General features: G+C 34.8%; 2 protein-coding genes across 2 annotated transcripts; both read right to left on the bottom strand.

Moving 5' to 3' along the window:
• Nucleotides 1-5,969: 5,969 nt before the first annotated feature.
• LOC134842714 (sphingosine kinase 1-like) lies at nucleotides 5,970-12,636 on the bottom strand. The gene is made up of 2 exons (XM_063859172.1): nucleotides 10,988-12,636; nucleotides 5,970-6,555 (listed from the first exon to the last, which is right to left on the bottom strand). The coding sequence occupies exons 1-2, from the start codon at nucleotides 12,012-12,014 to the stop codon at nucleotides 6,041-6,043; spliced, it is 1,542 nt and encodes a 513-aa protein (XP_063715242.1). The 5' UTR covers nucleotides 12,015-12,636; the 3' UTR covers nucleotides 5,970-6,040.
• A 2,069-nt stretch (nucleotides 12,637-14,705) lies between these two features.
• LOC134842121 (rho-related GTP-binding protein RhoA-B-like) lies at nucleotides 14,706-24,720 on the bottom strand. The gene is made up of 3 exons (XM_063858314.1): nucleotides 24,269-24,720; nucleotides 15,671-15,833; nucleotides 14,706-15,009 (listed from the first exon to the last, which is right to left on the bottom strand). Exons 1-3 carry the CDS (start codon nucleotides 24,456-24,458, stop codon nucleotides 14,802-14,804), a joined length of 561 nt encoding a protein of 186 aa, XP_063714384.1. The 5' UTR covers nucleotides 24,459-24,720; the 3' UTR covers nucleotides 14,706-14,801.
• Between the last annotated feature and the right edge of the window lie 2,367 nt (nucleotides 24,721-27,087).

Raw genomic sequence — 27,087 nt, 5'->3', positions numbered from 1 at the left:
ATTCACCCTTTTAAATAAATTCATTGTTTTAGTGGTGATATGTTGACTAGCATATTGCAGTGTATCAACACTATTGTATTGAGGCATCATGAACCGACTAATGACGGGCAGTTTTTGATAGATTTTCATCAAAATTTTTGTTTGACATTTCTGTTTTTCAAGCTTTCTGATAATCCACTTTTTACTTAGTTACTATAGTTTTGAAAAAAACTGAGAAATAAAGCTTAAAATTTTTTTGGGATGGTGTGATTAGATAACTGCGTTTTTCGGCGTTCGATTTCCTTGGAGTTAATGTATAGTGACGCCAAAGGCACCGTAAAAAATTAACGCTCGTTAAAAAAAAGGTGTGATTTGATTCTAGTTTGAGCATTTGACTTTCGGAAAGTCCATCTATATTGATACAAGCGAAGTTAGTGTTGTAAAACGAATTAATTTTTCTCCCACAATTCGCTTATTCCTTGAGAGGTTTTCCACTTAACTAAAGTTATATCCACTCAATTAAAAAAAATTCATGCTGACTGGTAATTGTTCCGACCATTGAACATGGGGAGGAACTTAGAATTCGAGTGCGGTTTAGTTTTTTTTTGTTTTCCTCTTAAAACCAGGTACCACAAATAAAGATCAGACTGGGTTGAGTTATATATATATCCTATTAAAGCCCCCTTCAGTCGTGCTTCGAACCTTATTTAAAAAATTGCAAAAAAAAATTCCTAGTTTCGAGAAAAACCGGTTTGAAACTTTTGCTTTTTCTTGTTAATTCGAGCGAGTGAAGCGAGCAAGCAGGCTTACAACAGCTGAAGTATGCCTAATATAAGACCTTAAAACTTAATTTTTAGGCAATTAAAACTAGTTTTTGGAGTTTTTTAAGCTTCATATTGGCAATTTAGTTCCGACCATAGTCTTTAGAAAACTACCGTTTAGAAAGTTTTTTTTTACAATTAATGTAATTTTTCTGCTTGGTGTGATAAAAGCATCTGACATTAGAATATAATTAAAGCATATTAGACAGTAATAGTATTGAGGCAAATTAGACAAAAATTTTGCAGGAAAATGACTGAAAAAACTTTTAAAAATATTTTTCAGAAAATTTTTCTTTAAAAAAAAATTATTTTTTTTTGTAATTTTTTTAAGTCTGTTTTCAACAAAATTTTTCGGCCAATTTGTCTATATTACTATTACTGTCTAATATGCCTCAATTTTTTTACGTCGATCCTTTTATCAACCTAGCAGAAAAACTACATTCATTTGTTTTTTATTTTGAATTTCGAAAGTTGAAGTTTGATCAAAAACAGGTCTGTTTGTTTTCTGTGTCCTTGCGCTCATTGATTGTTTTTCAACTGTTGGCTATATTTTAAGGAAAAAATTGTGATATTTACTCATGCTGTTTTTTCCCGATTTTTTCCAAGGCAAAATACAACCTTCAGCTGCAAAAGTGCAACTGGTTCAAGCACAACTTAATAAAATCTGATAGAGCATTTCAATTTGTAGCTTCAATTGGAAGTAAAGAATTACATTTAGATTCAGTGTTCTCAAAAAGCTCAAAACAAAGATTTAAAATTGAAAGCGCAATAAGGTATTTTTGATTTTCTGTTCAATTCAAAGTCTTACAGAAAAAAAACAATACTCTTCTTGGTTTCCTTGAGTTCATGGTCGTTTTTCCAATTGTCTGTCGGCTATAATTACATATCACTTTACAAATATTAGTTTTTATTTTTTTTTTTGCATTTGTTCATTATTTTATAAAAACAAGTGTTTTCCAATCGGGAAAATAGACTTTTTTCCGTAAACAATTTTTCCTACTAATTTTAAGCTTGCTTGATTATTAAGCGAGTACTCTTATTATTAAATGAACGCAGTGAGTACTCTTATGTAAGTCTTGCTGATTTTTTTTCAGGAAGAAGTCTTAAAGTTTGTTTACGCTCAATTTTGTTTTTTCGCGGTTTGACTTGTGATTTGTTTTTAAATTCAGTGCATTTCTATTGTAAAAAGGAAAGCAAACTCCACTATCGAACAGCAAAATTGTAAAAATCACAAAAACGTGATCGACTTCTAATTTCGAAAATTGAAATTAATTATCAGATTTCCCCGAGAAATAAAATATTTTCCTATTGGTCCAGTTTTCTCAAATAGGGTTAATTTTAACAAAAAAGTCCATCATACATTGTTTTACAAGTTCAAAGAGCTTTAAGGACATCTATTAGTTTGAATTTCGGGAAAATTTTTCACTTTCCTTGCGTTCAATACTCTTTTCCAATTGTCCAGTTTGAATCTAACATCTTTCAGGTTCCTTCGGAATTGGCCTAGGTAACGCCGCCTTTATATCTTAAGGTCTCGTGTTCGAATCACGGTCGGATCTTGTTTTTTTTTTCAGTGTTTCTCAGACTTTCTATCTGCTCAAGTTTTGTCGGCTTAGTTGCCACATCACAAATTTTTTTTGTGCTGTTAGCAAATATCATGTTAGTTTCAAGTGTTGTTGATTGTATTTTCAGCGGGGATTTAAAACTTTACAACTTTTTTTAAAAAATCATTTTTTTCCGGCTCATCTGGTGTCTGCTCAAAGAATTTCGGCTTTGTCCCGCTTCGTAATTTTTGATCACTTGTTAATTTGAAATTCAGATGTCTGGCTTGGTATACTTGCTTAAAATTTTTTGAGACCCTTCGGAATTTTTTTTTCACTTATTGCAAAAGTTGATAAAAACAATGACTATCAAGGAAATAATTTGGTCTCTTTTTTTAATCCTTGTCTTTTTTTTACTCTTTACAGCCTTCAAAAAATCGGTTGAAAATTATTTGACCCCTGATTTTGATTTTTTGTTACTCAAAAATTTCACTCTGAAATCTGAAATTTTGTTTTCAGTGAACGGTCGGATTTCAAAAAGTCCTCTGCATAAACGGCTACGACTAGTTTTTGTTGCACAAAAAGTTATGGCCCTCAGAATAGTCAATTTTTTGATTTTTGACCGTTTTTTGAATCTTTTTGACTTCTCCTGAAAATCAACTTTTGAAATCTGAGATAGTCGGTTTGTAGTTGATAACGGGTATTGAGAAGCCACCCTGCATTAGCTGCCATTCACAATTTTTTTTAAGAAAAAAGGCATCGTCCTCGGAAAATTTGAATTTTTGACCCTTTTCTTAACTTTTGGAATATTCTCAAAAACTACTCTCCCATATTTGAGATTTTGGGTCAATCCAAAATACGGGTTGTGGACATTTTTTTTGCTTGCGCAACGACACCCAAATTTTTAATATTTAAAGTTATGGCACTCGGAAAAGTAAATTTTTTGATTTTTTTGACCGTTTTTAAACTTTTCTCGAGAACTATTCTCCCAAATCTGAGTTTTAGGTTCAATCGAAATTGCAGGTTGCGTATTTATCTTCGGCATAAACGGCTACGCCCAAATGTTTTAAACAAGAAGTTATGATTCTCGAAAGTAGAATTTTTCTACTGTCTTTTCGACTGTCCCTAAAACTGTCCTATCGAATCTGATATAGGCTTAATCGGAACCACAGGTTGTTGAACCCCGACCTTTATAATTGCCCACGTCCAATTCTTTTTTTGAAGTCATGGCTTTTAAACAAGTCACAGTTTTGAAACTTTGATCGTTTTTTACTCAAAAACTACTGTGCCTATTCTCAGGATAAGTGTTCAATCGAAAAACCCAGTTTTGAGAATCTTCTCTACTTTAGCGGCCACGACCTGTTTTTTTTTCAAAAGGAAAACTTTTGACCTCAACCGCTCTTTTGAAAAGGACAATTTTTGACCCCCACCATTTTCTAGAAAACTTTTGAAATTTTCTAAACAACTACTCTGTCAAGTCTGAGATGAAAAATTCAATCGAAAGAACCTGTTGCGAGAATTTTTCCTGTTGAAATTGCGGAACCATAATTTTTTTATCAAAGATATTAAGTCCTTGAATAAATATCAATAACCAAAAGTTTTCGTTCTTCTGACTTTTTAAGTAGAAAATCAGTTAAGGTTTTGGAGAAAATCCAACTTTTGAAATTACGCATTTCGTCCCGCGTCAGCGTATAAAAATCAAATAATATCAAACACGCACGCACCTTCAGCTTTAGTTGGGCCCCTTGTTGTCTTCAGCTTTAGTTGGGCTCCTTGTTGGTAAGCGTTTAGTTTTTGCGTTTTTTAGGAGGGGAGGGTTGTTTTTACGCTTCACAAGCAGTCAAAAACAGTTGATACAACTAACGTAAGAAAAATAAGAAGTCGAAAAATGAAAATGTTTAAAAAATTTTAGGTCTAACAAAAATTAAGTCTCGTAAGTCTCGATAGAAGTTCATTCTAGGCAAAGATGCTAGACTCTTAAATATTTAGTTAGCGACGGAACAAAACTTCCAAAGAGGAAACAAAGCGACAATCTTTGAGTGGTCACAAGTTGAGCAGAGAACAGTGTGGTTCCATTTAAAAAAATTTATCATTAAGTCCCACTTGAAACTACAAAGAATAACACTTTGACTTGTAATTACAATTAAAATTGATTACAGTAGAAAAAAATCCGTAATGTGCAACTAAGCCGGCAATCTTTGAGTAGCCACCGGTTGAGCCGAAAACAAAGTGTTAATAAAAAAATTCTAAGTCATTCAGGCTCCAATGAAACTAGCATCAACAGCATTTGCAATTGATGCAGCAATGAAAGCTACTTACAGCACGAGCAAGTGATTTGGCAACTAAGACGAGAAAACATGAGCAGACAAACAAAAGTCCGACTATTCAATTTTTACCGAAAAAAAAATATTTTCAATTGCATCACATACTGGAAAAAAAAACATTAAGGTTCAGCCGAGCTTCGAACCCCAGACCTAAGATATAAAGGCTTCGGGGTTACCTCTAGGTCAAATGGGAAAGACTCTGGAAGTTGTTACGGAATAATAAATAAAACATTTCCAAAGAAAAGAGGTTTGTAAGAAAATTTGTTCACGGAAAACTTGTTTTAGGTTAACTTGAGATAAGGAGATCACTTTTCTTGTCTCACCCACCACCTCTGCGGTAAATTACTCTGATTGCAAAACCAGTTTATTTTAACCCTTTGAAACTTTGAGGAACCAAAAATGGCTCCAAAAAAAAGAACTCTAGAATATAGTTCCTTTATAATGAAAACAATCCAAGAAAGTAATGAATTCAATCCAAAGTGCTTGGATAAAAAATAATTCTCAGAAATGTCCTAATATTCACAAAAGTTGATAATAGAAAGTGCATACAATTACAAGAAATTTAATGTAACCAAATTCTTGACCGAGTATATTCTTAATGGAAGTTAAACGAGTATAAAATACAACAAATGAACTTGTCTTGGAATTTTGAAGTTGTGGTTAACTTAAAAAAATCAACTAACAGACAAAACAAACAGCATCAAACATTTTCGAAATCTCAAAAAAAGGACCGCCGCGTTTCAGCTAACATTAAAAAGCAGTCTTAGAAATCAGGGGCCTCCAAATCCATTTCAGGTTTACCTAATGTTTGCTCTCTTGCTTTTTTTTTAAATTGCTGAAGTATTTTGGCTGCTTTAATCACTGAAAGGAAACTGTCATATTTAAGATAAAATTCTGCTGTAAGATTCTTTTGCTTTTTTAGACGACAAGTATTGTAGAAATATAAAAACTTGGTAATTGCTTTAGGATCCTTGAAGGCAGGGGCGGGTTTGAGGGGGGGGGGGGGACGCTTCCTTCTTCAGAGATTCGACTCCCTGCCGACACAAAGAGTCCACCCTTTGTAAGTTTGGTCAAAGTTTTTCAAAAAGTGGCTAAAAACATCTTTTTTTTCGGCTTTGCTTTTTCAAAATTTTGCCTGTGGCGCAGAAAATTTGGCCAAAACAATCTTTTTAGAAAAAAGGGTCGACCAAAAATTTCGAACATTTTTTGCAAATCCGCCCCTCCCCCCTTGAGAAAATCCTAGATCCGTCCCCTGCTTGAAGATTTAGTAATTCGATTGTAATGGTAAAATTTTTTCAATAAAAAATTTATTACAATAGAAATTGGTCTATCTGAATTATGGAAATATTATATGACAATTCAAAGACAAGAATTCTCGTCAAAATTTTAAGCATGCAAACTTTGGCAACACTCCCATTTCAATTTTGGAGGTCGGCAACTCCTCCCCGTCGCATAGTGCGACTCCGGCGTCGCGTCTTCTCGGCTCAAACACGCACGCTTGAATCGGTATCGTCTCGAACTCATGCGAAGCCGACGGATTCTCGCCACGTCTCACCTGACTTAGCAGGTTCCAAAGCTTTTTTCGGCTAATTGGGTATTTCACGTAGCAGAGCACTGCTTTTCCGGACCCTGGTTGCACATCACATGCTGTAACTTTGTAAGTGATGTTACTGACGTTGCAAATAAGGAATACGCTGAAACAGGTATTCTGTAATTCTACTAGCTCGCTGCCTGGGTCCGCGGAGGCGTGTCGATACCATAGGCGTCCATAGGTGCCCTTGTTGCGGATGAGTTTGATGAGGATCCAGGGTACGAGTCGGAGACCTCCGAGTACAGCTAGTTTTCGACTGTTGTCATAGATAGTTGCCAAATTCCCCCACGTGTAGTACAGGCCTAATAAGGAAAGCATTCGATTTAAGATCAAATTAGCTCAAAAGGCTTACGCTACGCTTAGATGGAAAAGGGAACTTTTACGAGCATTTTTTTGTCCCAAATTGATCAAATTGAAGCGTGCAAACCCCAAAAACATATAAAATTGTCGCAAGTGAAATATTTTTAAAATTAAGATCAACGCATCAACATTACAATATCTTTCAGAGCGCGTTTTTAAAATCTATCAAAAACTGCTAGTTAAAAAAGTGAACATTTGTCTGAAGAGATAAAACACACCGAGCACGAATCTTTTGCATCATTTTTTTAAATTATGGAAACAAAAAACACATTGCAATTTTTCGGCCCAAGGATACCGCTGCAACACATATGCAGCAGAAACTTCTCATAGCTGTTATGCGCTCTCTTTGAAACTATCAGATAGAAATGGCAATGACAGTGAGGGCAATAAGCTCTCATCTGGCATCAAACCATTGGTTTAAAACAGATTGATCTAGCTAGGCCCAATAGTACGTAAAAGAGTGCACAAAAAAGTATAAATCAATAAAATAATTGAGGCAGAAAGGTATAAAAGTATTAACAAACGGAATTTTATAAGACAAACTTCTCATTTTTTGATAGATCGGCGGTGAGGTCAGAGGTACCTGTGTAATCTCTGGTACTCGTCGTTTTTGCTCAAAACTGGCCTAACAGCAATACATATTGCGGATCTACTTAACAATCTCCCCCCCCCCCCCCCCCTATTGAAGGGGGATTGTTAAGTAGATCCCATATTGCTTCGGTGACTGCATTTATCAGTTACGGTAGTATTTTTGCTGCTGATTATTTCATGTAGTAGTATTATTGCTGCCGATAATATAATGATCATATCATGCTACTGGCACTTAACTGAAGCTTATTTTGTTCTTTAGATTGTTTTTTTCTTTTTAGATTTCCTAGAGCAATAATCAGAGCTTTTTATAGCGTTTAACAAATTTATCAGACAAGGTTTTATATTTCTCAAATAATTTTGACCTTCCAACTTAGAATAAATCGAAATACTTCTTTGAAGTTTCGCGTTTGCCTGTGTGTCGGCATTTTATATGTTTTTTTGCTCCGAAAAATTACATGACAAATCTTTGTTGAATGAAAAAGTTTTTTCAATTGTGCTCTTGAATAATGCAAAAATAAAATTTTCCGAAAAACCGCAATCATTTTCCAATGCTCTTTTAGCAGTTCAAATGCAGTTTTGAAAACTTGATTGCAATTTTAACGCCATTTCTCTGTCTGAAGGTCAGAAATAATTCAAAAATATAAGACGTTGTCCGATGAATTTGTTAAATGTTATAAGAGAGTATTACTGTATTGCGAGATTAAAGAACAAACTATGGTATTTTCCAGGCTGAATCAAATTTGTTGCTGAGATGAAACTTCCGCTCAAAGTCAAGAACTTTTTACCGAGAATCAGCAACATGCCAAGATGAGCGTTGATTTCCAGTGATGTAAGTAGTACATGTGCACTGAACATTTTTTCAAATAAACAAAAAGTATGGGTGGAAACTTAGAAGTTTTTTGCTCCAAGTTAATCAGTTTGATATATGCCGACGACTGATGTTTTTAACAATCATTCTGATCAGAAATGGGCCTAAATTGAAAATTTATTGGCTGCAAAAAACACGTAAAAATCAAACCTACAATGTATTTTTGAAATATGGTTGAAATTAAGGGCGTTTTCTGGACTTCGTTTCAATTTTTGAGTTTTTTTAAGTTCAATGAAATTTACCTGACTGTACAAATTAAAGTCCGTGAATACTTTCTCAAAATCTTTCAATTAGATTTTAAATTTGGTCAAATTTTTTGCTAAATTTTTTAGTTCGTTAATTTAAAGTTTCAATGAAAAGTTCTGCAAATCCTTCAAATTTTCAAAATCAAACCCGACTTAGCAAATCTATCCCTACTTGCGTATTACGCGCTAATTATTTGTTTGGTTTATGCGAATATGGGCGTGCTTTGCGTGTAAGTTACCCAGCAATACAGTAAGATCAGCATATCATCGGCGGGTTAGTTTTGTAACATTATCAGATAGACCCGATTAAGAAACTTCAAAATGAAATGTTACAAGTTAAAAAGAAGAGTGTCCCGCTCTTCATCCACACATTATTCATCCCCCTATGTTTACACCCCTTCTTTATAACCCCGTAACGAGGCAACGCTACACCAATTAACCCCTATTTATTGCCGATAAATTCTTTCAAATTAAGTCGTATTTTAACTACACAACTATAGTAGTATTCCAATTAAGTGTACTAAACGATGCCTGAAAAACTATTCGTAATTCACAAGATGCCTCTAGCATCTCAAAAATAAATGCGTCTCAATTAGCTAAACAAATAATCCCTCATTCACGCGTTGAAAACAGAGATAACCTACATGGTGCTAAAGGAAGTAACAAAAAACCAAGTCCTAAACGAAAAAGAGCACAATACTATGCTTGTTTACGAAGACAAAAGAATTTTTTTTGTGCGCGTTGACCAACTTAAGCTAAAAGTTTGCTTATTTCTTCTTTGTATATACTTTTAATGAGACGTATCCCGGAGACGTAAAAAAATGAGATGTATCCCGGAGACGTATCCCTGCAGCATCCCGGAGACGTAAAAAAACGGAGACGTATCCCTGCAGCATCCCGGAGACGTATCCCGGAGACGTATCCCTGCAGCATCCCAAAGACGTAAAAAAAACAAATTGTCTTGACTCGCATTTCAAAAATGCTGTCTCTATTTAGTATAGTCATTGTCTTGACGCATTGTCTTGACTCGCATTTGAAAAAAGCTGTCTCTATCCGCAGTTTGATTCTGGAACAATCGCGCCTTTGTGAGGACGATAGGTGGGGACTAGGGGCTGGCAAACCCTTTAGATATTGCGTTGTTTGTTGACAATTAAAAAAAACGACAAATTTAGATGGTTCGAAAATCAAGATAGGTTTACTTTAAGATCAAGTTTTTGGTCACAACCAGTTTCCATTCCATATTTCAATTAAATTCAGCAAATTATTCTTTTATTAGCTAGAATGTTTTCGAAATCAAGTATATTTTTTGAATAATCTAGTCGTTTTTGGTTACTAATTGTTCCGACTTTCCAAGAAAGTGAAGAATATTTATGCTTGTTATGGTTTTTTTATTCAGTCTCTATTTTCGACTTGTTAATTAAACGTTTTTCATGGAACTTTTGTATATGATTTGAGAGATATTGTTATCTTAAGCTCAAATCCGTAAAGATATTTCACCTGTGATCACTATTCGTAAAATTACGAGCGTTTGAAAATTGCTAACCTGACCAAATTGGGATAATTAAAGTGCGACCGATTGCTTTACTATAACACGCTTAAGAAGCAAACTAATGCATTCCAACTTGAGTTTGGTTTAGCCACTTAATCTTATTATCTCAAAACGAGAAGCTAAAAACACCTTTTTTCACAAGTATTTTGTAAATTAATCAACCGAAAATTTTTTCAATTGGCCTTAATTGCAGTCGGAAATTTAAGGGTTTTGCCCTGATATACGAGCAGTGTTATTTCGTTTTGTTTCGCAAAAACGTTCGCTTTTAAAGCTTTGATATTTATCGACGCTATTATTCCAGGTTCACTTTCAAGAAAGTCTGATTTTGATTTTTAAAAAGAAGTTATATTGTTGGGTAGTCTGTAATCTAATTGTAATCTAATTGTAACCTTATTCTGGGGTTATCTGAGATGAGATTAAGAAAAAAAAAAGGTTGAAAACGCGGGGTGATGAGCTTGCGAACCAAAATAAGTACAGTTTTAGACACCTCTACGCAACACAGTAGCAAGTTTTGTCTCAGTATCATTAGCTACCAAAAAGATGTGCATTTTGTAGGATGGGTAGTTACAGGTGTATCTATTGCGAATATCCAAAACCCACAGAATAATAATCTCGAGCTTTGTTACAAAATTCCGCAAAATCATGTTTCAATTAATCCTAAAACGTTTCTCAACCACTCAAAATGTATAACAAACAGTTAACTTAAAAAACTTGCGTGACACGGTAATTTTTCGCATTTTAAGGTAAATTGATGAACCCGGGTACTACCTGGGAAATTTTAGGATGACTTCGTGCTATTTCATAATACTTTTTTCAGTCTGTGAAAAGACTATTTCTACGTTTATCGCGAGTGATGCGAAGCGTGACTAGTGTTGAGCTAACTTCAAAATAATTTATGCTTCTTAGTTTTATGCGTCATTTATTTATACATATGCATTTATATATTTTCGCTTATTTATGCTTCATTTTCACATTAAACAATCAAACCATTTTTCATGTTATTTCAGAAAAAAAATTAGAAAGCACCATATATTTTTGTACACTCAAAACTTCTAGCGTTTTTACTGAGCTTTTTCCACCGTTATTTGCCTGTTGTTACAAAAATGTGCTCATTAACAAACCTGAGTAGAAGACGAGGTTGCTACTGCGTATTTGGACGACATCGCACGCCTGTCGCTGTCCCTTGATGAAGGCAAACATACAGTTGGCGGCTGCGTACTTCTTCTTCGTGTGTTCGCCTCTACTTTTCAGCACCGACCCAGCTAGGGTATTGTTTGAGCCGGTCGGAACAATCGACACCGGCACCCGTCCCGCTTCCTGTCTGTCGGGTCGTTCCATCATGCCGCTGAGGAACTCGTGGTAGAGTCCATCGCCCGAGATTAGAAGAATTGCGGCGTATATGTCCAGTCGTTCCCGAAGTGCGTACTCACTCGCGTGGTTCTTATATGACGTCACAACTAGCTTCGCTTCCATCGCAGCTTGTCGTAACATCTTGGACACCAACTGGTCGTATACTTTCATGCTCTTTCCGGATCCACTTCTCGGGTTGAGCATCACTAGTACTTTTTCGGGTTTCCACTCGTGTGTCTCTATGTTTTTGATGACACTCAAATCTCTGCCTCGTATTAACAACTGAATGGCTTTGTAGAAGTTGTTCAAGGCACGTCTCCTGTCGGGAGCGTCTCGGAAGTATCGGTACCTTGTCACTCTTCCTTCTCGGTTATTATGTTTGCGCAGAAGAATGTAATAGTGTATAGATATGATACTATAGTCGTAGAAGTTATTAATTGAGCAGCCCGTTATTATTGGGGCTGAAAAGAAAGTAGGGTAGTAGGTGGCCTCCCGTAAAGCTAAAACGCCCTCGTTCAAGATGCGAACTTCCACGCTCAGAGAGTTTAACTTCTGTTCGTGCGTCATTGCTTCGTAGTTTGGGTTTTCGTCCAGTTCTATTGTGGGGATGTTATCTTGAGTGTAGGTACCTTTTCGAGCATCCTCGTCACTCATGTTTACCAGTTCCAGCGCGCCTTGTAGAGATACTATTACTGGAAGCTGCAAGATGTCCCGATCTAGGGGTTTGTAGTTCCTCTGACCTTCCTCGTCCAGATAGGGTGCAGCGAACCATTCCGTTGTTGTCGTTGACACCGACATTTTAACTCGAAACTTACAGAATCTTACAAATTATCACTAGATCAATCATAAAGCTCACAGAAGTTATTTTGAATAAATTAATTTTTTTTGGACAGTTCGCATTTTCTTTCCGAATTAATTATTTAAATGAATACAAAATTTACAACGATCAACAGAATGGATTTCAGCAAGGTGATTTTATGAGGTAAAACAAGAACAAGTAGCTAGATCTCGAACTTCAAGGCTCCATGACAGTTTTTTTTAATCAAATTTTCTGTCGACTGATATATTTTTAGTCTGTTTTGCTTTTGCATAGTTCTCGGTTTGGAAATTGCACCATGCTCGATTCTTACGTATCATTCACAAAGTAAATGATGAAATAACCAAGTATTTTTAGATAAGAATAAATAGAAAAAGTTAATTAATCGTTAAAATCAAGTAATCCAAATCTGAAATTTTTCATTCATAAATTTTTGAAGCAGAAGGAGACTTGATGTTTGTTGTTCGCGTGTTTATTTGTAGCCGTGCTTTTGCGTGGTATGTTTTCGCGTACATTTACATTTTTTTATTTGCGGTAAGAGAGCGCGTGCATTATTTTGAGCCATTTACATTAGATTAATTCTGATTTGAAACTTCTTGTGCATTCAAATAAATAATAGATTAAGTTACCAAAGCTTTTAACGCATGAATTCGAATATCTGATTGGTTTTCGACGAGAAAAGGCGTTTTTGGTTTATTGCTGTTAAACATGCAAACTATGCAGATGTTTGTTTTGATTTGAAAAACAAAAATTAAATCCAAAAGGTGGTTTGTTTATACGTATCTTCATAATAAGCTTTTTCACTGTTGCTAATTTAACTGTAAGAGTCACTTCTCAGTTCTTAATCGAATAACTAGCAATTCTGGCGATTTGAGAGTCCATTTTTCTACTAATTAGAAAAACTCACTTATGTATATCTGACTTGCACGTTCGCATCACGAGGCATTTTGATCATCGAAATGATGTTAGCACCCACACAAACTTATGCAGATAGAAAACTAATTTTTTGGTACCAATTGGAAACCGTCTAGGTGTTACAAAATAACGAGTGACAACCTGAATTTATGAGCTGCCCGGGTTGACAAAAAATGCCTATCATAGAATTTCATACTATGCAAAAAATGCTTTTAATACTATTTCTTACTTTTTTATCGACCAAAGAAATAGTATGAAAATAGCATGATAAGCATTTTTCCATACTATGAAATTTCAGAATAAGCATTTTTTGCCACATTTTAGAACTAAATAACAAGTTTTTTGTCATGCTTTTTATCACAAAGATTTTATGAAAATAGCAAACGCAATTTTTTGTGAAATTGTGAGAAACTATTCGAGCACAGAATCAAGTTGGCAACCAAAAAAAGGGATAGAATAATTTTAACCTCAGTATTTTTCTATGGAAAAATGCACATAATAAATTTTTCATATATGATATTGTATGATAAGCATTTTCTGTTCGAAAAAATTTTTTTGATGTCAAAATGTTCTCATGTAACCAAAACTGCCACCAAATTGTTTTGCTTGAGTTTTAAAACCAATTTAAGATAATTGTCAAAAAAAAACTTTCGATTGAAAAATGCTTGTCATACATTTTCCTCATTCAAAATTGTATGATAAGCTTTTTCTCCATAGACACCATATATGAAATAGTATGATATGAATTTTTCTTGTATGACGTCAACCCGGGTGTTAAACTGAACTGCACATTACAACTTCGTCTAAGAAAATTTTGACCAATATTGAAGGCGGCTTCACTCTTTTTAAATTTGGTCATTACTTTCGTCGGCAAACATTGAACAGTAAAGCGTGTACTATTTTCTGTAACTTTGTTTAATTCTGTGATTGGATCGGGGTTCGAATCACAGTTGCCCAGCTCAATGACAAAGAGTTTGCTACTAACCTCACTCTATTTAGATCCACAGTTTGCATATCTCACAATGAACCGAAAATTGAGGGGAAAAAACGTTTCAATGTTCTGAATTGAATAGAAGAATATACTCCAGATAGTTTTGAGCTTGCGACTTCTTGTCGGAAGTTGGCTCATAATATTTTGAGTACTCTGCGCTGCTGCACTTTGTTGTCATTAGGTCTAAGTCAGGTAAAATTACACAAGCTTTTGATTCAAAAGCGCTCAATCAAATCCTGTATCGATCTCGATAATAAAAGTAAAGTATTATTACGAAAAAAAAGTTGAAAAATTTGAAAACCAATTCTTCTGACAATTTTTTCGACACTCAAACAAGCGAATTGTTTCGAGATATCTAAAATTGCTGAATAAAAGTCGGAAATGGTCAATTTTCCTGTTCACATTTGTAAAGTGGTAGGACCACTAAGCCTGTAATGTGAACGCGAATAAAAAATATATTACCTTCTTAATTACAATCAAAGGTTGATCTTCATATCATAAGATACCAGACTAGACCCTCTTCCAGTTGCCTTCGAGGTAGTCAAATTGCGTTGGAGAAAAAACAGAATCTACGCCATACTTCCTTCCCACTCCTTTTTTTTGGGGGGGGGGGGTTGCTTTGTATGAAAAAGACTCAAAACAATTCGCATCGGACTTCTTAGAGTCAGAAAATTTGCGCGAATTGTTTCGAGATTTTCTAAAATAAAAGTCGGACATGGTCAAGTTGTCTGTCCACATTTGTAAAATTGAAGAAACACTAGGCCTGTAATGTGAATAAAAAATATATTATCTTCTTAATTACAATCCAAAGTTATCTTCAAATATCATAAGTGGGCTGAATTAGGATAGAAGTGAGCAGTGTCTAGCAGATAACACAGCATCCACCGCCCTGGGAGCTTTTGAATGCAAGTCGGGCGGCTTGATCGAACAGGTCGTCGACGTTGTCGCCCCTCTTAGCCGACGTCTCCATGTAGCGTGCTGCGCCCAGTTTGTTGGCGATGTCCTGGCCCTGATGAGTGGACACTAAATTGCTGTCTCCCGTCATTTCCTCACGACTGTCCAATTTACACCTAAATGACAAACACATAACTAATCAAATATGAAAACAGTTTGAAGTACTCAAAATATTAAATGATTCAAAGCAATCAAATGCGGTCAGAGAGTCTTCTTTTAGGAAGTCAAATTTTAGGAAGTCATTCGATCGAGGATTGAACTTTATTTGGGAATCCAGACAGTTTTAGTTAATTACTACATTATTTTTGTTCCGATTTCTTTGTTGAGTAGCTATAGCAAATGTATTACACAGTTTTAGTTGGCGCAAAGAAACTTTCATGAAGATCAAGTATAATTTTGGCATCAGATAAAACCCACTTTGGCATCAGCCTTTATCCCGATTGCGAACTTTGCGATTCGGATTCTAAAAAATTGCTAAAATATGTTGGATGCCTCGAAAGAAAGCGACTCCTTACTGGAGTCTTCTTTTTTTTTGGTAGCGCGATATTGTGGGGACAAAACTATCACTGAAAACATAAAATTAAACAAAAAACAAAAGCAATGAGCACTGGGGCGGAACTAGAATTTTTTCGAGAGAACTTTTTTTTTTTTAAAAAAAAGCAGTCCAAAAAGTCTATTTTTGGGCGTATTTTTGGCGTGAGGCGGCCCCTCAAAAAAAACTTATCGGCGCCAAAGCCCCCCCCCCCCCCCCCAGATCCGCTACTGAAGAGTACTCGCCCCACGAGTATGAAGGGGGTGCTCTTCATGAAGTAATCAAGTTCGCCCTTCCATTTGTTCTCACAGTTCTCCAGACTCTCCGCCTGAGTAAGGTCGAAACACATCAAGGCCACGTCAACATCTTGATAAGCAATCGGACGCAGTCTGTCAAAGTCCTCCTGACCTACAGACAAAAGAAGACAGAACATTACAAAAAAAAGCAACATTGTCATCGATTCTTCACAAGCAACAATTGGTGGGCAGTTCGCCGCAATGAGAAAAGTGACATTTCGTCCCCATCCAATTTAATCAGATCTTTTCTTAGTAGTTCTGTTAAATATTCCATATTCAATCTCACGCTAAGGCAAGGCCGTTTGGTTTCTGTGCATTGCTAAATCAATCTATTCCGAACTAATTATATACCAAGACTAATCGTATGTCAGTGCAAAGCCCTGAATGTTTCGACTGTTCCTTAACCCATCTCGAATAGTTTTTGAGAAAAGAAAATATTGAAAAACTATAAGTTTTGGACAATACCAAGATCAAGGGTGAACATTTGAGTCGTACGAAATTAATACAAACGATAGCTAGCCTCAATTCAATTTGGAACGATTTTATTGTGCGGGATAAATCGCCATGCATGAATAATTCGCGTTACTCTTTCACGGCTATAGATAAAATCTACAAAGCGCGCATAAATTAGTACAGAGCATTGGAGGTAAAAAATCTTTTCAAATTTGATTTCAAGGAATCGATATCTTCAATGGGCATAAAAATAAAAAAAGCTATTATTTCGATCGTCGAAAATTGACAAAAAACACCAAGCATAAATATTCCGTTTTCTTCAAAAGTCGGAACAACAAGACTGCTATTGTATGAGGGTGAAGCCCTGAATGATTTGAGTGCTTTTTAAGGTCTATGTATCGGGTCCATGTTGGGAGAACAGTTTACAAAAAAATCTCAAAAAAGTATGATTCTTTTTTTTAATTTTTGATTGAAAATTGCATAGTTTTTTATGCAAAAACTGCTCTGGTTTAAAAATATTGCATTTTTCAATCAGAAACAATACAAAAAACGGAGAAAAAGTGATAAATTTTGCTCCTTGTAACGTAGCAATTATGACAACTCGCCTGCTTCAACCAACTTGGAGCGATTAAATCTCCGCTGACGCGTTGATAGAGTGAAAAATATCGCGCGTTAATTGATCCAAATATTAGCAGTCTTTAAATCCATATAACTTTAAAAAACTGATCGGAGGTAAAATATCTTTTTAAATCTGAGCTCAAGACAACAATACAGGCTGATACAATAAAAATTCGTTAAAAATTCCTGGTTAAAAGTCGAAAAAAGTCTTGAGAAAAAAGCACCCGAGCACAAATGTTCCGTTTTTTTTTCTTTGAACGTCGGAACAATAATTATGGCAAAATTCTGTGCCTGTGCGTCAAATTGCCGGAGTTTGAATAGTCACAGAATTTTGAGTTCCACTGTAAATTTTTTTGTGGATTTTCTACAAATTTTTATGGGAACAAGATATTTTTGCAGCTTGAATTTTGGGACGTGGAATCCGAGAAAACTATTTGTATCAGTCATCAAAACTTGTATTGAGACTAATAGTCGGTTTATTCATATTGCAACATAAAAATAATCAAGACATCTATAAAAACGGCAGCAAAGGTCTGTTTGATGAAAAGAATAAAAATTCGATAACTAACGTCAAGTAATGAACCAATTTTTAAGAAAGAAACAGTTTAGAGTCGTGTTAGATTCTTGCGTGTGCGGACGTAGACATTTATACCAACTAAAATTATTGCGAGGACAACCAGTTCCTGCGCGAAAAGCTCAGAAAGTTTGCCAAAAATTGTTTTTTTTTCTTCAATTATTCGCAAGTGAATTAGATCAAAAATACAAACATTAGTAGAAGAAAAACTCTGAAACTGAAATGAGGGTACAGTATAGTTTTTAATTTCGTGCCAACTAGTCTAAAAAAGAAACAAATTTTCTTGAAACCGAGACTCTTTTAATTAGTTTTTCGAAGCTAACACGGCTTAAGACCCTAATATGATACCACACTAGACTCTCTGCTCGTTTCCCTGGGTGTAGTCAATTTTCAGTAAAATTTAAACCTAGGAAATAGTTTCTTCTCACTTCGTGGAGTGGTTGGAAATATAATATTGGTGTGAGTGAATTGTATCCCAAAAAAAACTAAAATTCTGAGAGCTTACGTAAAACTTACGCAGAAAATAACTTGGCGTAGAATAAATCCTCCCGAGATAATTGTAAATATCTGAAATAGCCTACTATATTCTACAGCCACACGACACAGAAATGGCCATTTCTGTTTTTTCTCAGAGTATAAATGAGTTTTTTTTGACACTGTCTGCGAACCAAAATTTTTTAAACGAAATCACTTCATTTAAAACAGTTTATTTAAATTGAACTGGCTGGACAAAGTAATATTTCAAAAACCTTGGAAGTAAGTAATAGCCAGGCAGTCACAATGAAAACGAACAAAGAGAAAGTTTTATAATCAAATCGAAGACATGTCAAATACAATCAAATTGAAGATCATGATATGGAACAAGGGACAACTCCAAAAATGTCTGTTGATCTATGCTAAAATGAAGAAATTTTTTTTCAAAAACATTAAAAAACTATAGTCGAGTTCTTACTCAATACATCAAAAGAAGTCTCTGAAACCGTATGAGAAAAGCAATAGATGGTAAATTGTAGAGAATCCACAGAAAAAAAAAACATCGCACATAATTATGTACAATTTCAATTGGAAAATTGGCTTATTAAATCAAAAAGAAAAATTTGGTTCGCCTACTTGTGTTCAGCAGACTAACTATACAGTGTGATTCATTAAAAAACATTTCTAATTTTAGCTTCAAGGAAAGCGATAACGTTTCGTAATTGATTAATTGTTATAATAAGTTGATTTTTTCGGTTACGATTTTTTGGTTGCCTGTTGTCAGTTACAGATTTCCTAGATGGTCTGAGTAAAACATAGAAAACCACTCAAAAGCTAGAAAAAAGATTTACACATACAGCGCGTTCTCTCACAAGGCGATACGAGATGCTAGGAGACCTTGCCTTAGTACTGCCGAAAGATGTGAAGAGAAAACCTGCAGTCGAAGGCACAAATTTTGAAAAACGGAACCAGAACATTAGCGACAGAATTCGTTAGCTTGTGTTTTTTCGGATAAACTGATAACCTGACAGCAAATTTTTGGGCTGGTAAGAACTCGCAATTTCGTATAATTGCTCCGACCGTTTATAAAACTGTGTTTTCGGTTATGCTTTAGTTTTTACCTTTTTTTTGTTTTCCACGCAAAATTAGCTACCACAACTAATCATCGGAAAAATTTGAAAGATTTATCATATTAAAGCCATTACCGTCATGATTCGAACGGCATTTAAGAATTTTGAAGTTATTTTTCCATCGTCGAGAAAAAGGGTTTGAAATTTATGATTTTTCGTCTAATTCCGAGACTTTTTAAAAATGCTTTCTTTTTTGTAGTCTTTTTTTCTTCAAAAAGTGTTCTCATGTGTGCCTATATTTTTATGACTGTCCAATATGCCCAATTTATAGTTTAACTCCAAATCTTTTTATTACACAGCGCAGAAAAAAAACTTTTTAGAGACTATGAACGGAACATTCTGTGTTACTTGCACAGTAGTCGGCTACCCTTGTTTATATATGCAATTCTTTGTATAACAGTTTGTATGACACTAAAAGTGGAGATCTTTTAGTGTAGAGGACGGAAAGCATCAAAGAAAGCATCTATTTGTGAGAAAAAAAATCATTGAAAACAAAACATTGCAACTTTTTCGTCTGGCGAAAAATTTATCCAAAGAAGTTCCTTTTGTTTTTATGCATTGCACTTTTTATTTGCTTCATTATAAAGGTCTTAATATAGTTTATCACCCAACTTCACAAACATTTCTTGTTGTAATTGAGGTTGCATTCTACTCGCTAGCAGTAGTCGGATGAAAAAACCTAGTAGAATTTTAAAACAAAAGTTTGTTGATAAAATTGCTTACACAAGATTCAGTTAAAAATAGGTAGCTGAAGCATTTTCACTCTGAGGCAAGCTAGAAGTTGTATTATTTCGATACAGAAAAGAAACCAGGTTTTCTCTGAATCCTTCTCCAACAAACAGACTGGAAAATACGGTGAAAATGAATCCAACAAACAAGTTGACAAGGTCACTGCAATAATGCAACTAAGTTTTCTAACTCTAGTTTTTGTTCAACAGTTTGCTTTGAAGGAAAAAGTACATAGAAGGAGATGTAGGACGACAAAATACTTTAAAAAACACTGAACTTGTCAGGCTAGGTCTTAATTTTCGACCAAAACACTTGAAAGTAGGATGATATGTAAACCTTAGCATCCGTACATCTGCTATCTCTACCTTCAAAACGATGAGATGTCCAAATACACGCAGGGATGGCTAAAAAAAACTGTAGACTAAAGTGACGGGAACCTAAAAACGTACTAAATTTTCGTTGCTTAGCTAACAACCAACACTAGATTCAATTTTCGATTAGAGTGTATGTTAAAACCGCCAGCATGCAAAAATTGTCTTTCTACAATTTTCTGTCAAACTTGACCCAAATTTTCAGCCGTAACACTACTTTGCAGTCTAAAATATTTTATAACGCTGGTTGTCATTTGAGAAAAATTTTCGTTCAGCAATTTGGTAACAGTTGCCAAAGGTAAGTGTGCAACAACTCTTGCTAACTGCAACTGAAAACCTATTTTGAATTTAATTGATCCTGTATTTTCAGAAAATCCACCTTGCTATCGTTAATTGTGTTTTTTAAAACTTCAAAATGCTTGAACGGGTGGAACTTTTTCCAGCAGTGCTGGAGTAAAAATGAGCAAAAAATTATTTCTGCATAAGTTACGCCAGATTCATTAGACAATTTTTTAGGCAAACTTTAATTTTGTTTGATGATAATCTTACTAGCTTACTTTAATACGGTAAAACTGTTTTTGTTTAGGCCTGAGTCCAATAATAAAAAGAGTTTCAATATATAGTCCTTTTTCGGGAAGAAATAGTAAGACTGTATTTTTCCAAAAAAAACCACCTCAAATTTTTTTATTTGAAAGTGTTTGAATAAAATTTCCGAGTTTAGCAGGAAAAATATTTGAAATAAATTAATGAATTATCTAGGCAATACTCGAATTTGAAGGTCAGATTTTTTGTAATCTCATTTGCTTTTTTGTGGGTGAAATTCGGTTTTCAACTCTAAGAACTATGGACAACTAGATTGCTATCTACTGGTCAATCAATTGGCTATCAGTCAACCGAAGCACATTCAATGTTGCCTGCTTACTGCTACTCAAGGTTGCGTAAAAAGAAAATCATAAAGTCTTCATTACACGGAGGTCTCGTGAGCTGCTCACGTGTTCGATCCCCAGCAACCACAGGACATTTTGAAGGCTTATTGTCTATTCCGGCTGATACTCGTACTTGGATGATTTTTTTCAGCTCTTTTTCACTTTTTTGTTGCTTGAGTTTGCAAAGTGCAGCTGCCCCTTTGGACTAAAAAAGTGCTAAAGCAAGTTGTAACCTTATCCAAGAACAAAGAGATTTTGAGTTTGGCACCGATTTTTCATATATAAGCGAAGAGTTTTAAGTAGGGGTCATTAAAGAAGCGGAAGAGATCTAATTATTCCGATTTTTGAAGAAAGTGACGACGAAAATGTTGTACTCGTTCTAGTTTTTTTAAAGAGATTACGAGTTTGTAAACAGCTATTTTGAGCACAATGTTTACCTAAGAATATGGACGCTCTAAAGCTCTCTCAAAAATATTGTCCGACTTTCGATACGAAAGTAGCGGAATAATTGTGCTCGGGGTGGGTTTTTTTTCTTCAGACAAATTTCGACTTTTTAACTAGCCATTTTTGACGGAATTTTTTTATATCATTCAAAAGGTATTGTTGTCCTGAGCTTAAATTTGGAAAGTTTTTTCACCTGTGATCATTTTTCGTAAAGTTATGAGGGTTTAAAGATTTCCATTTTGGCCATTTTGACCAATTTGGGACAATTAACGCGCAATATAATTCGCGCTGTTAACGCGTAAGCGGAGAATTAATCCTTCTTATAAAAAGTTCCAAATTGGTTGAAAGAAGCTTATTTGCCAGAATTGATTTGTAACAAGGAGCGAAATCTATCCTTTTGTACTTAATAAGATTTTCGCAAAAAAGCTCAAATTTTAGATTTTTTTTTCATTCTAATTTATTACATTTAACTTTTTCGTGACATTACTGCTCCATAAGCATTAAAAGGCAGTCGGAACATTCAGGGCTTCGCCCTGATACCAACAGTCTTGTTCTTAGTGTGGTAGCGAATCAAATTACTTGGATTACATTGAAGCGAAAACCAGTTTATGATGATGAAACATATACAAAAATAGACAATTTCGACAGTAATTTAAAAATAGACATGATACAAAAATAGACATATAAAAAATAGACAATTTCGACAGAAATTTAGAAAAATGTTCCGTTCTTGATTCGATTGCTTAAAGCAATTGGTTTATACACCAGAAATAAATTCAATTCAGGAAAAAAGCATAGCCGCGTGTGGGGGGATGATTTTCATAAAAAATTTCAAATTTTAGAAAAAAAAATTTCCTTTTATTTTGTTTCATTTAGATTTTGTTAGATATTACTGCTGCTCAATAAACCTTAAAAGGCAGTCGGAACAATCAGGGATTTGCCCTGATACGAGCAGTCTTGTTTTTTTTGTGATCTTGTTTTGTAAAGTTATAGCAATTTGAAAACTGCCAATTAGGAATAATTTACGCGCAATATATTTCGCTCTATTTGACGCGTAGTCCCTGAAGTTGAAATGATTAAGCATGCTATATGTCCCAACAAAATTAGGGATACATATATATTTGCTCGGGGTGGTTTTTCATTCAGAATTATCGTGGTCTCAAAATGGGCGCGCTGACAACTAGAATTTCCTTCGAAGAGTGTTGTAAAACGCTCACTAATAGACTAAGAGTGACTGCAAAATTACTGTGATAAGCTGACGCGCAAAATTTACGCGTGACGATTTATCGTGCTTCAAAAGTTTTTCTAAAACTCAATTGAGACAGGCTAATTGTTCCGACTTTCGATACGAAAGTAACGGAATATTTGTGCTCGGGGTGGGTTTTTTTTTTCTTCAGACAAATTTCGACTTTTTAACTAGCCATTTTTGACGGATTTTTTTTTATCATTCGAAAATTATTGTTGTCCTGAGCTTAAATTTGAAAAGATATTTTACCTGTTATCATTTTTCGTAAAGTTATGAGGGTTTAAAGATTGCCATTTTGACCAATTTGGGACAATTAACGCGCGATATAATTCGCGCTTTTAACGCGTAAGCGCAGAGTTAATCCGTCTTAGAAATCGTTCCAAATTGGTTGAAAGAACCTTAGTTGCCATAATTGATTTGTTACAAGGAGCGAAATCTATCCTTTTGTAGTTAATATGGCGTGTGGGGGGATGATTTTCATTAAAAAATTCAAATTTTAGAAAAAAAAGTTTCATTTTGTTTTATTTCATTTAATTTCTTGGCTCTTTTCCAGTTTCCCCCCCCCCTTTCAAAATAGCGAGTTTTATATTTGTTTTACGTGTTATTACGGCTAAATGCGTGATGTTACGCTGTAACGTATGAAAAACGTACGCTGTAACGTACGCTGTAACGTCTGTTCAGAATTGTCGATTTGTTCACCACACCAAATTTCATTGCATTGTGACAACATTAAATTGACTTTTCAAAAATGAATTTGAAAGGGGGGGGGGAACTGGAAAAGAGCCAATTTCTTAAATGTTATTACTGCTCCATAAACATTAAAAAGCGGTCGGAAAATTCAGGGCTTCGCCCTGATACGAGCAGTCTTGTTGGTCTTTTAGTTCCATAGACCACTCTTAATATTCAGCTTCAAAATCAAAGTTTGTCAATATTTCATTAACTAAAAATGTTCGAGACCAGCTTATGACCATTCGTAACCTTCAGAGCTTCGCCCTGATACAAAGAGTCTTGCTTTATTTAGACGCCTTGTCATTAAAACATCTATATCTAAAAATAAATGGTCAAAAAGTGTTTTTGTTACAAAAGAGCTTCAAATAGCAATTTTAGACAATCGTCACGTTTCGTGAACAAGCACTAAATGTTTTAAATAAATTCATCTAGAAAAAAGCCACTTTGTAATGTTGTAGAATACATGAGCGCCACCGTAGGGCCGTCAGAGCTAATTTACATATTTTTTTGGCATTGATTGGCTGTTTAGTTTCCATGACAATTGAAAAACTTTAAATCAAAATGATAAATCAGTATTGACTTCTGATGGTATTTGGATAATTAGATGACTTTTACAAAAAAAGTTTGGTAGCGACTCTGCATACAAAAAAAATGTTTTCGGCCGCGCTTCAACAACTATATAACATTATCTCAGCTGAAAAGTTAATGCGACCTTGAACCTTGTTTCTGGTGCAATTGACTTATTCACTCATTAAAGAGTGACCGGTTGTAATTTTTGTGAGATTAGTTGAGAGTAAACTTTTCCGAAACGAAAAAAGTTTTTGTTTCACTGTTTCGGGCTCCGTGAACTCACCCGCAGTATCGAATAAGCTGAGTTTGACAATTGTGGAGCCTAATGTAATCTGGGCGACGTAGCTGTCGAAGATAGTGGGCTGATAGCCGACGGGGAACTCGCGCTTGGAAAAGCGCACGAGCAGAGATGTCTTACCACATGCACCGTCCCCGATAGCCACCAATTTTTTGTTCACAGTATCCAAAGACATTTTCCAGGAAATTTCCCACGGGTCTGATTACGTAACTGATTACTTAACAATCAAATCAAAAACCCAGAAATAATGTTGATATAGTTTTTTGAAAAAGTAGGCGAGAAAGATCGTGAAGGTTTGTTGGCAACTTAGTATACGATCAGAGTTCTCAATGTAAAGTAAAGAAAGTTAGTTACAAAAGTGACCGAGTAGATCAACAAAAAGCCAACAACAAGCTCTGAATCTTAAATTCAGCTGTTTAGATGATTGATTTGGATTCATACTTCAAGCTGTTCATTGTTTGTCCCTTGAATGTTTAGAGACAAATAGTCTTCGATTTAGAAATTTGGGATACTCGCCTCAAGCTATATTGTTAAATTGTTTCTTAATATACTAGCGAATAAAATTACTTGGATTACATTGAAACAAAAAACCAATTTATGATGATGAAACTTATACAAAAATAGACAATTTCGACAGTAATTTAAAAATAGACATGATACAAAAATAGACATATAAAAAATAGACAATTTCGACAGAAATTTAGAAAAATGTTCCGTTCTTGATTCGATTGCTTAAAGCAATTGGTTTATACACCAGAAATAAATTCAATTCAGGAAAAAAGCATAGCCGCGTGTGGGGGGATGATTTTCATAAAAAATTTCAAATTTTAGAAAAAAAAATTTCCTTTTATTTTGTTTCATTTAGATTTTGTTAGATATTACTGCTGCTCAATAAACCTTAAAAGGCAGTCGGAACAATCAGGGATTTGCCCTGATACGAGCAGTCTTGTTTTTTTTGTGATCTTGTTTTGTAAAGTTATAGCAATTTGAAAACTGCCAATTAGGAATAATTTACGCGCAATATATTTCGCTCTATTTGACGCGTAGTCCCTGAAGTTGAAATGATTAAGCATGCTATATATCCCAACAAAATTAGGGATACATATATATTTGCTCGGGGTGGTTTTTCATTCAGAATTATCGTGGTCTCAGAATGGGCGCGCTGACAACTAGAATTTCCTTCGAAGAGTGTTGTAAAACGCTCACTAATAGACTAAGAGTGACTGCAAAATTACTGTGATAAGCTGACGCGCAAAATTTACGCGTGACGATTTATCGTGCTTCAAAAGTTTTTCTAAAACTCAATTGAGACAGGCTAATTGTTCCGACTTTCGATACGAAAGTAACGGAATATTTGTGCTCGGGGTGGGTTTTTTTTTCTTCAGACAAATTTCGACTTTTTAACTAGCCATTTTTGACGGATTTTTTTTTTATCATTCGAAAAGTATTGTTGTCCTGAGCTTAAATTTGAAAAGATATTTTACCTGTTATCATTTTTCGTAAAGTTATGAGGGTTTAAAGATTGCCATTTTGACCTATTTGGGACAATTAACGCGCGATATAATTCGCGCTTTTAACGCGTAAGCGCAGAGTTAATCCGTCTTAGAAATCGTTCCAAATTGGTTGAAAGAACCTTAGTTGCCATAATTGATTTGTTACAAGGAGCGAAATCTATCCTTTTGTAGTTAATATGGCGTGTGGGGGGATGATTTTCATTAAAAAATTCAAATTTTAGAAAAAAAAGTTTCATTTTGTTTTATTTCATTTAATTTCTTGGCTCTTTTCCAGTTTCCCCCCCTTTCAAAATAGCGAGTTTTATATTTGTTTTACGTGTTATTACGGCTAAATGCATGATGTTACGCTGTAACGTATGAAAAACGTACGCTGTAACGTACGCTGTAACGTCTGTTCAGAATTGTCGATTTGTTCACCACGCCAAATTTCATTGCATTGTGACAACATTAAATTGACTTTTCAAAATTGAATTTGAAAGGGGGGGAACTGGAAAAGAGCCAATTTCTTAAATGTTATTACTGCTCCATAAACATTAAAAAGCGGTCGGAAAATTCAGGGCTTCGCCCTGATACGAGCAGTCTTGTTGGTCTTTTAGTTCCATAGACCACTCTTAATATTCAGCTTCAAAATCAAAGTTTGTCAATATTTCATTATCTAAAAATGTTCGAGACCAGCTTATGACCATTCGTAACCTTCAGAGCTTCGCCCTGATACAAAGAGTCTTGCTTTATTTAGACGCCTTGTCATTAAAACATCTATATCTAAAAATAAATGGTCAAAAAGTGTTTTTGTTACAAAAGAGCTTCAAATAGTAATTTTAGACAATCGTCACGTTTCGTGAACAAGCACTAAATGTTTTAAATAAATTCATCTAGAAAAAAGCCACTTTGTAATGTTGTAGAATACATGAGCGCCACCGTAGGGCCGTCAGAGCTAATTTACATATTTTTTTGGCATTGATTGGCTGTTTAGTTTCCATGACAATTGAAAAACTTTAAATCAAAATGATAAATCAGTATTGACTTCTGATGGTATTTGGATAATTAGATGACTTTTACAAAAAAAAGTTTGGTAGCGACTCTGCATACAAAAAAAATGTTTTCGGCCGCGCTTCAACAACTATATAACATTATCTCAGCTGAAAAGTTAATGCGACCTTGAACCTCGTTTCTGGTGCAATTGACTTATTCACTCATTAAAGAGTGACCGGTTGTAATTTTTGTGAGATTAGTTGAGAGAAAACTTTTCCGAAACGAAAAAAGTTTTTGTTTCACTGTTTCGGGCTCCGT

This window comes from Symsagittifera roscoffensis, chromosome 3 (assembly GCF_963678635.1).
Source record: "Symsagittifera roscoffensis chromosome 3, txSymRosc1.1, whole genome shotgun sequence".
Taxonomy (NCBI): Eukaryota; Metazoa; Xenacoelomorpha; order Acoela; family Convolutidae; genus Symsagittifera; species Symsagittifera roscoffensis.
This window is presented reverse-complemented; position numbering and strand designations above follow the sequence as displayed.

Bases quoted from the DNA above. Each gene is read 5' to 3' on its own strand.
- LOC134842714 (XM_063859172.1), bottom strand. From the start codon at position 12,014: ATGTCGGTGTCAACGACAACAACGGAATGGTTCGCTGCACCCTATCTG. The intron at 6,556-10,987 runs GTTTGTTAATGA...TTTCCTTATTAG, and splicing joins CAACCTCGTCTTCTACTCAG to GCCTGTACTACACGTGGGGG.
- LOC134842121 (XM_063858314.1), bottom strand. From the start codon at position 24,458: ATGTCTTTGGATACTGTGAACAAAAAATTGGTGGCTATCGGGGACGGT. The intron at 15,834-24,268 runs GTGAGTTCACGG...TTTTGTCTGTAG, and splicing joins CAGCTTATTCGATACTGCGG to GTCAGGAGGACTTTGACAGA. The intron at 15,010-15,670 runs GCGAGTACTCTT...TTTGTCATTTAG, and splicing joins ACCCCCTTCATACTCGTGGG to GTGTAAATTGGACAGTCGTG.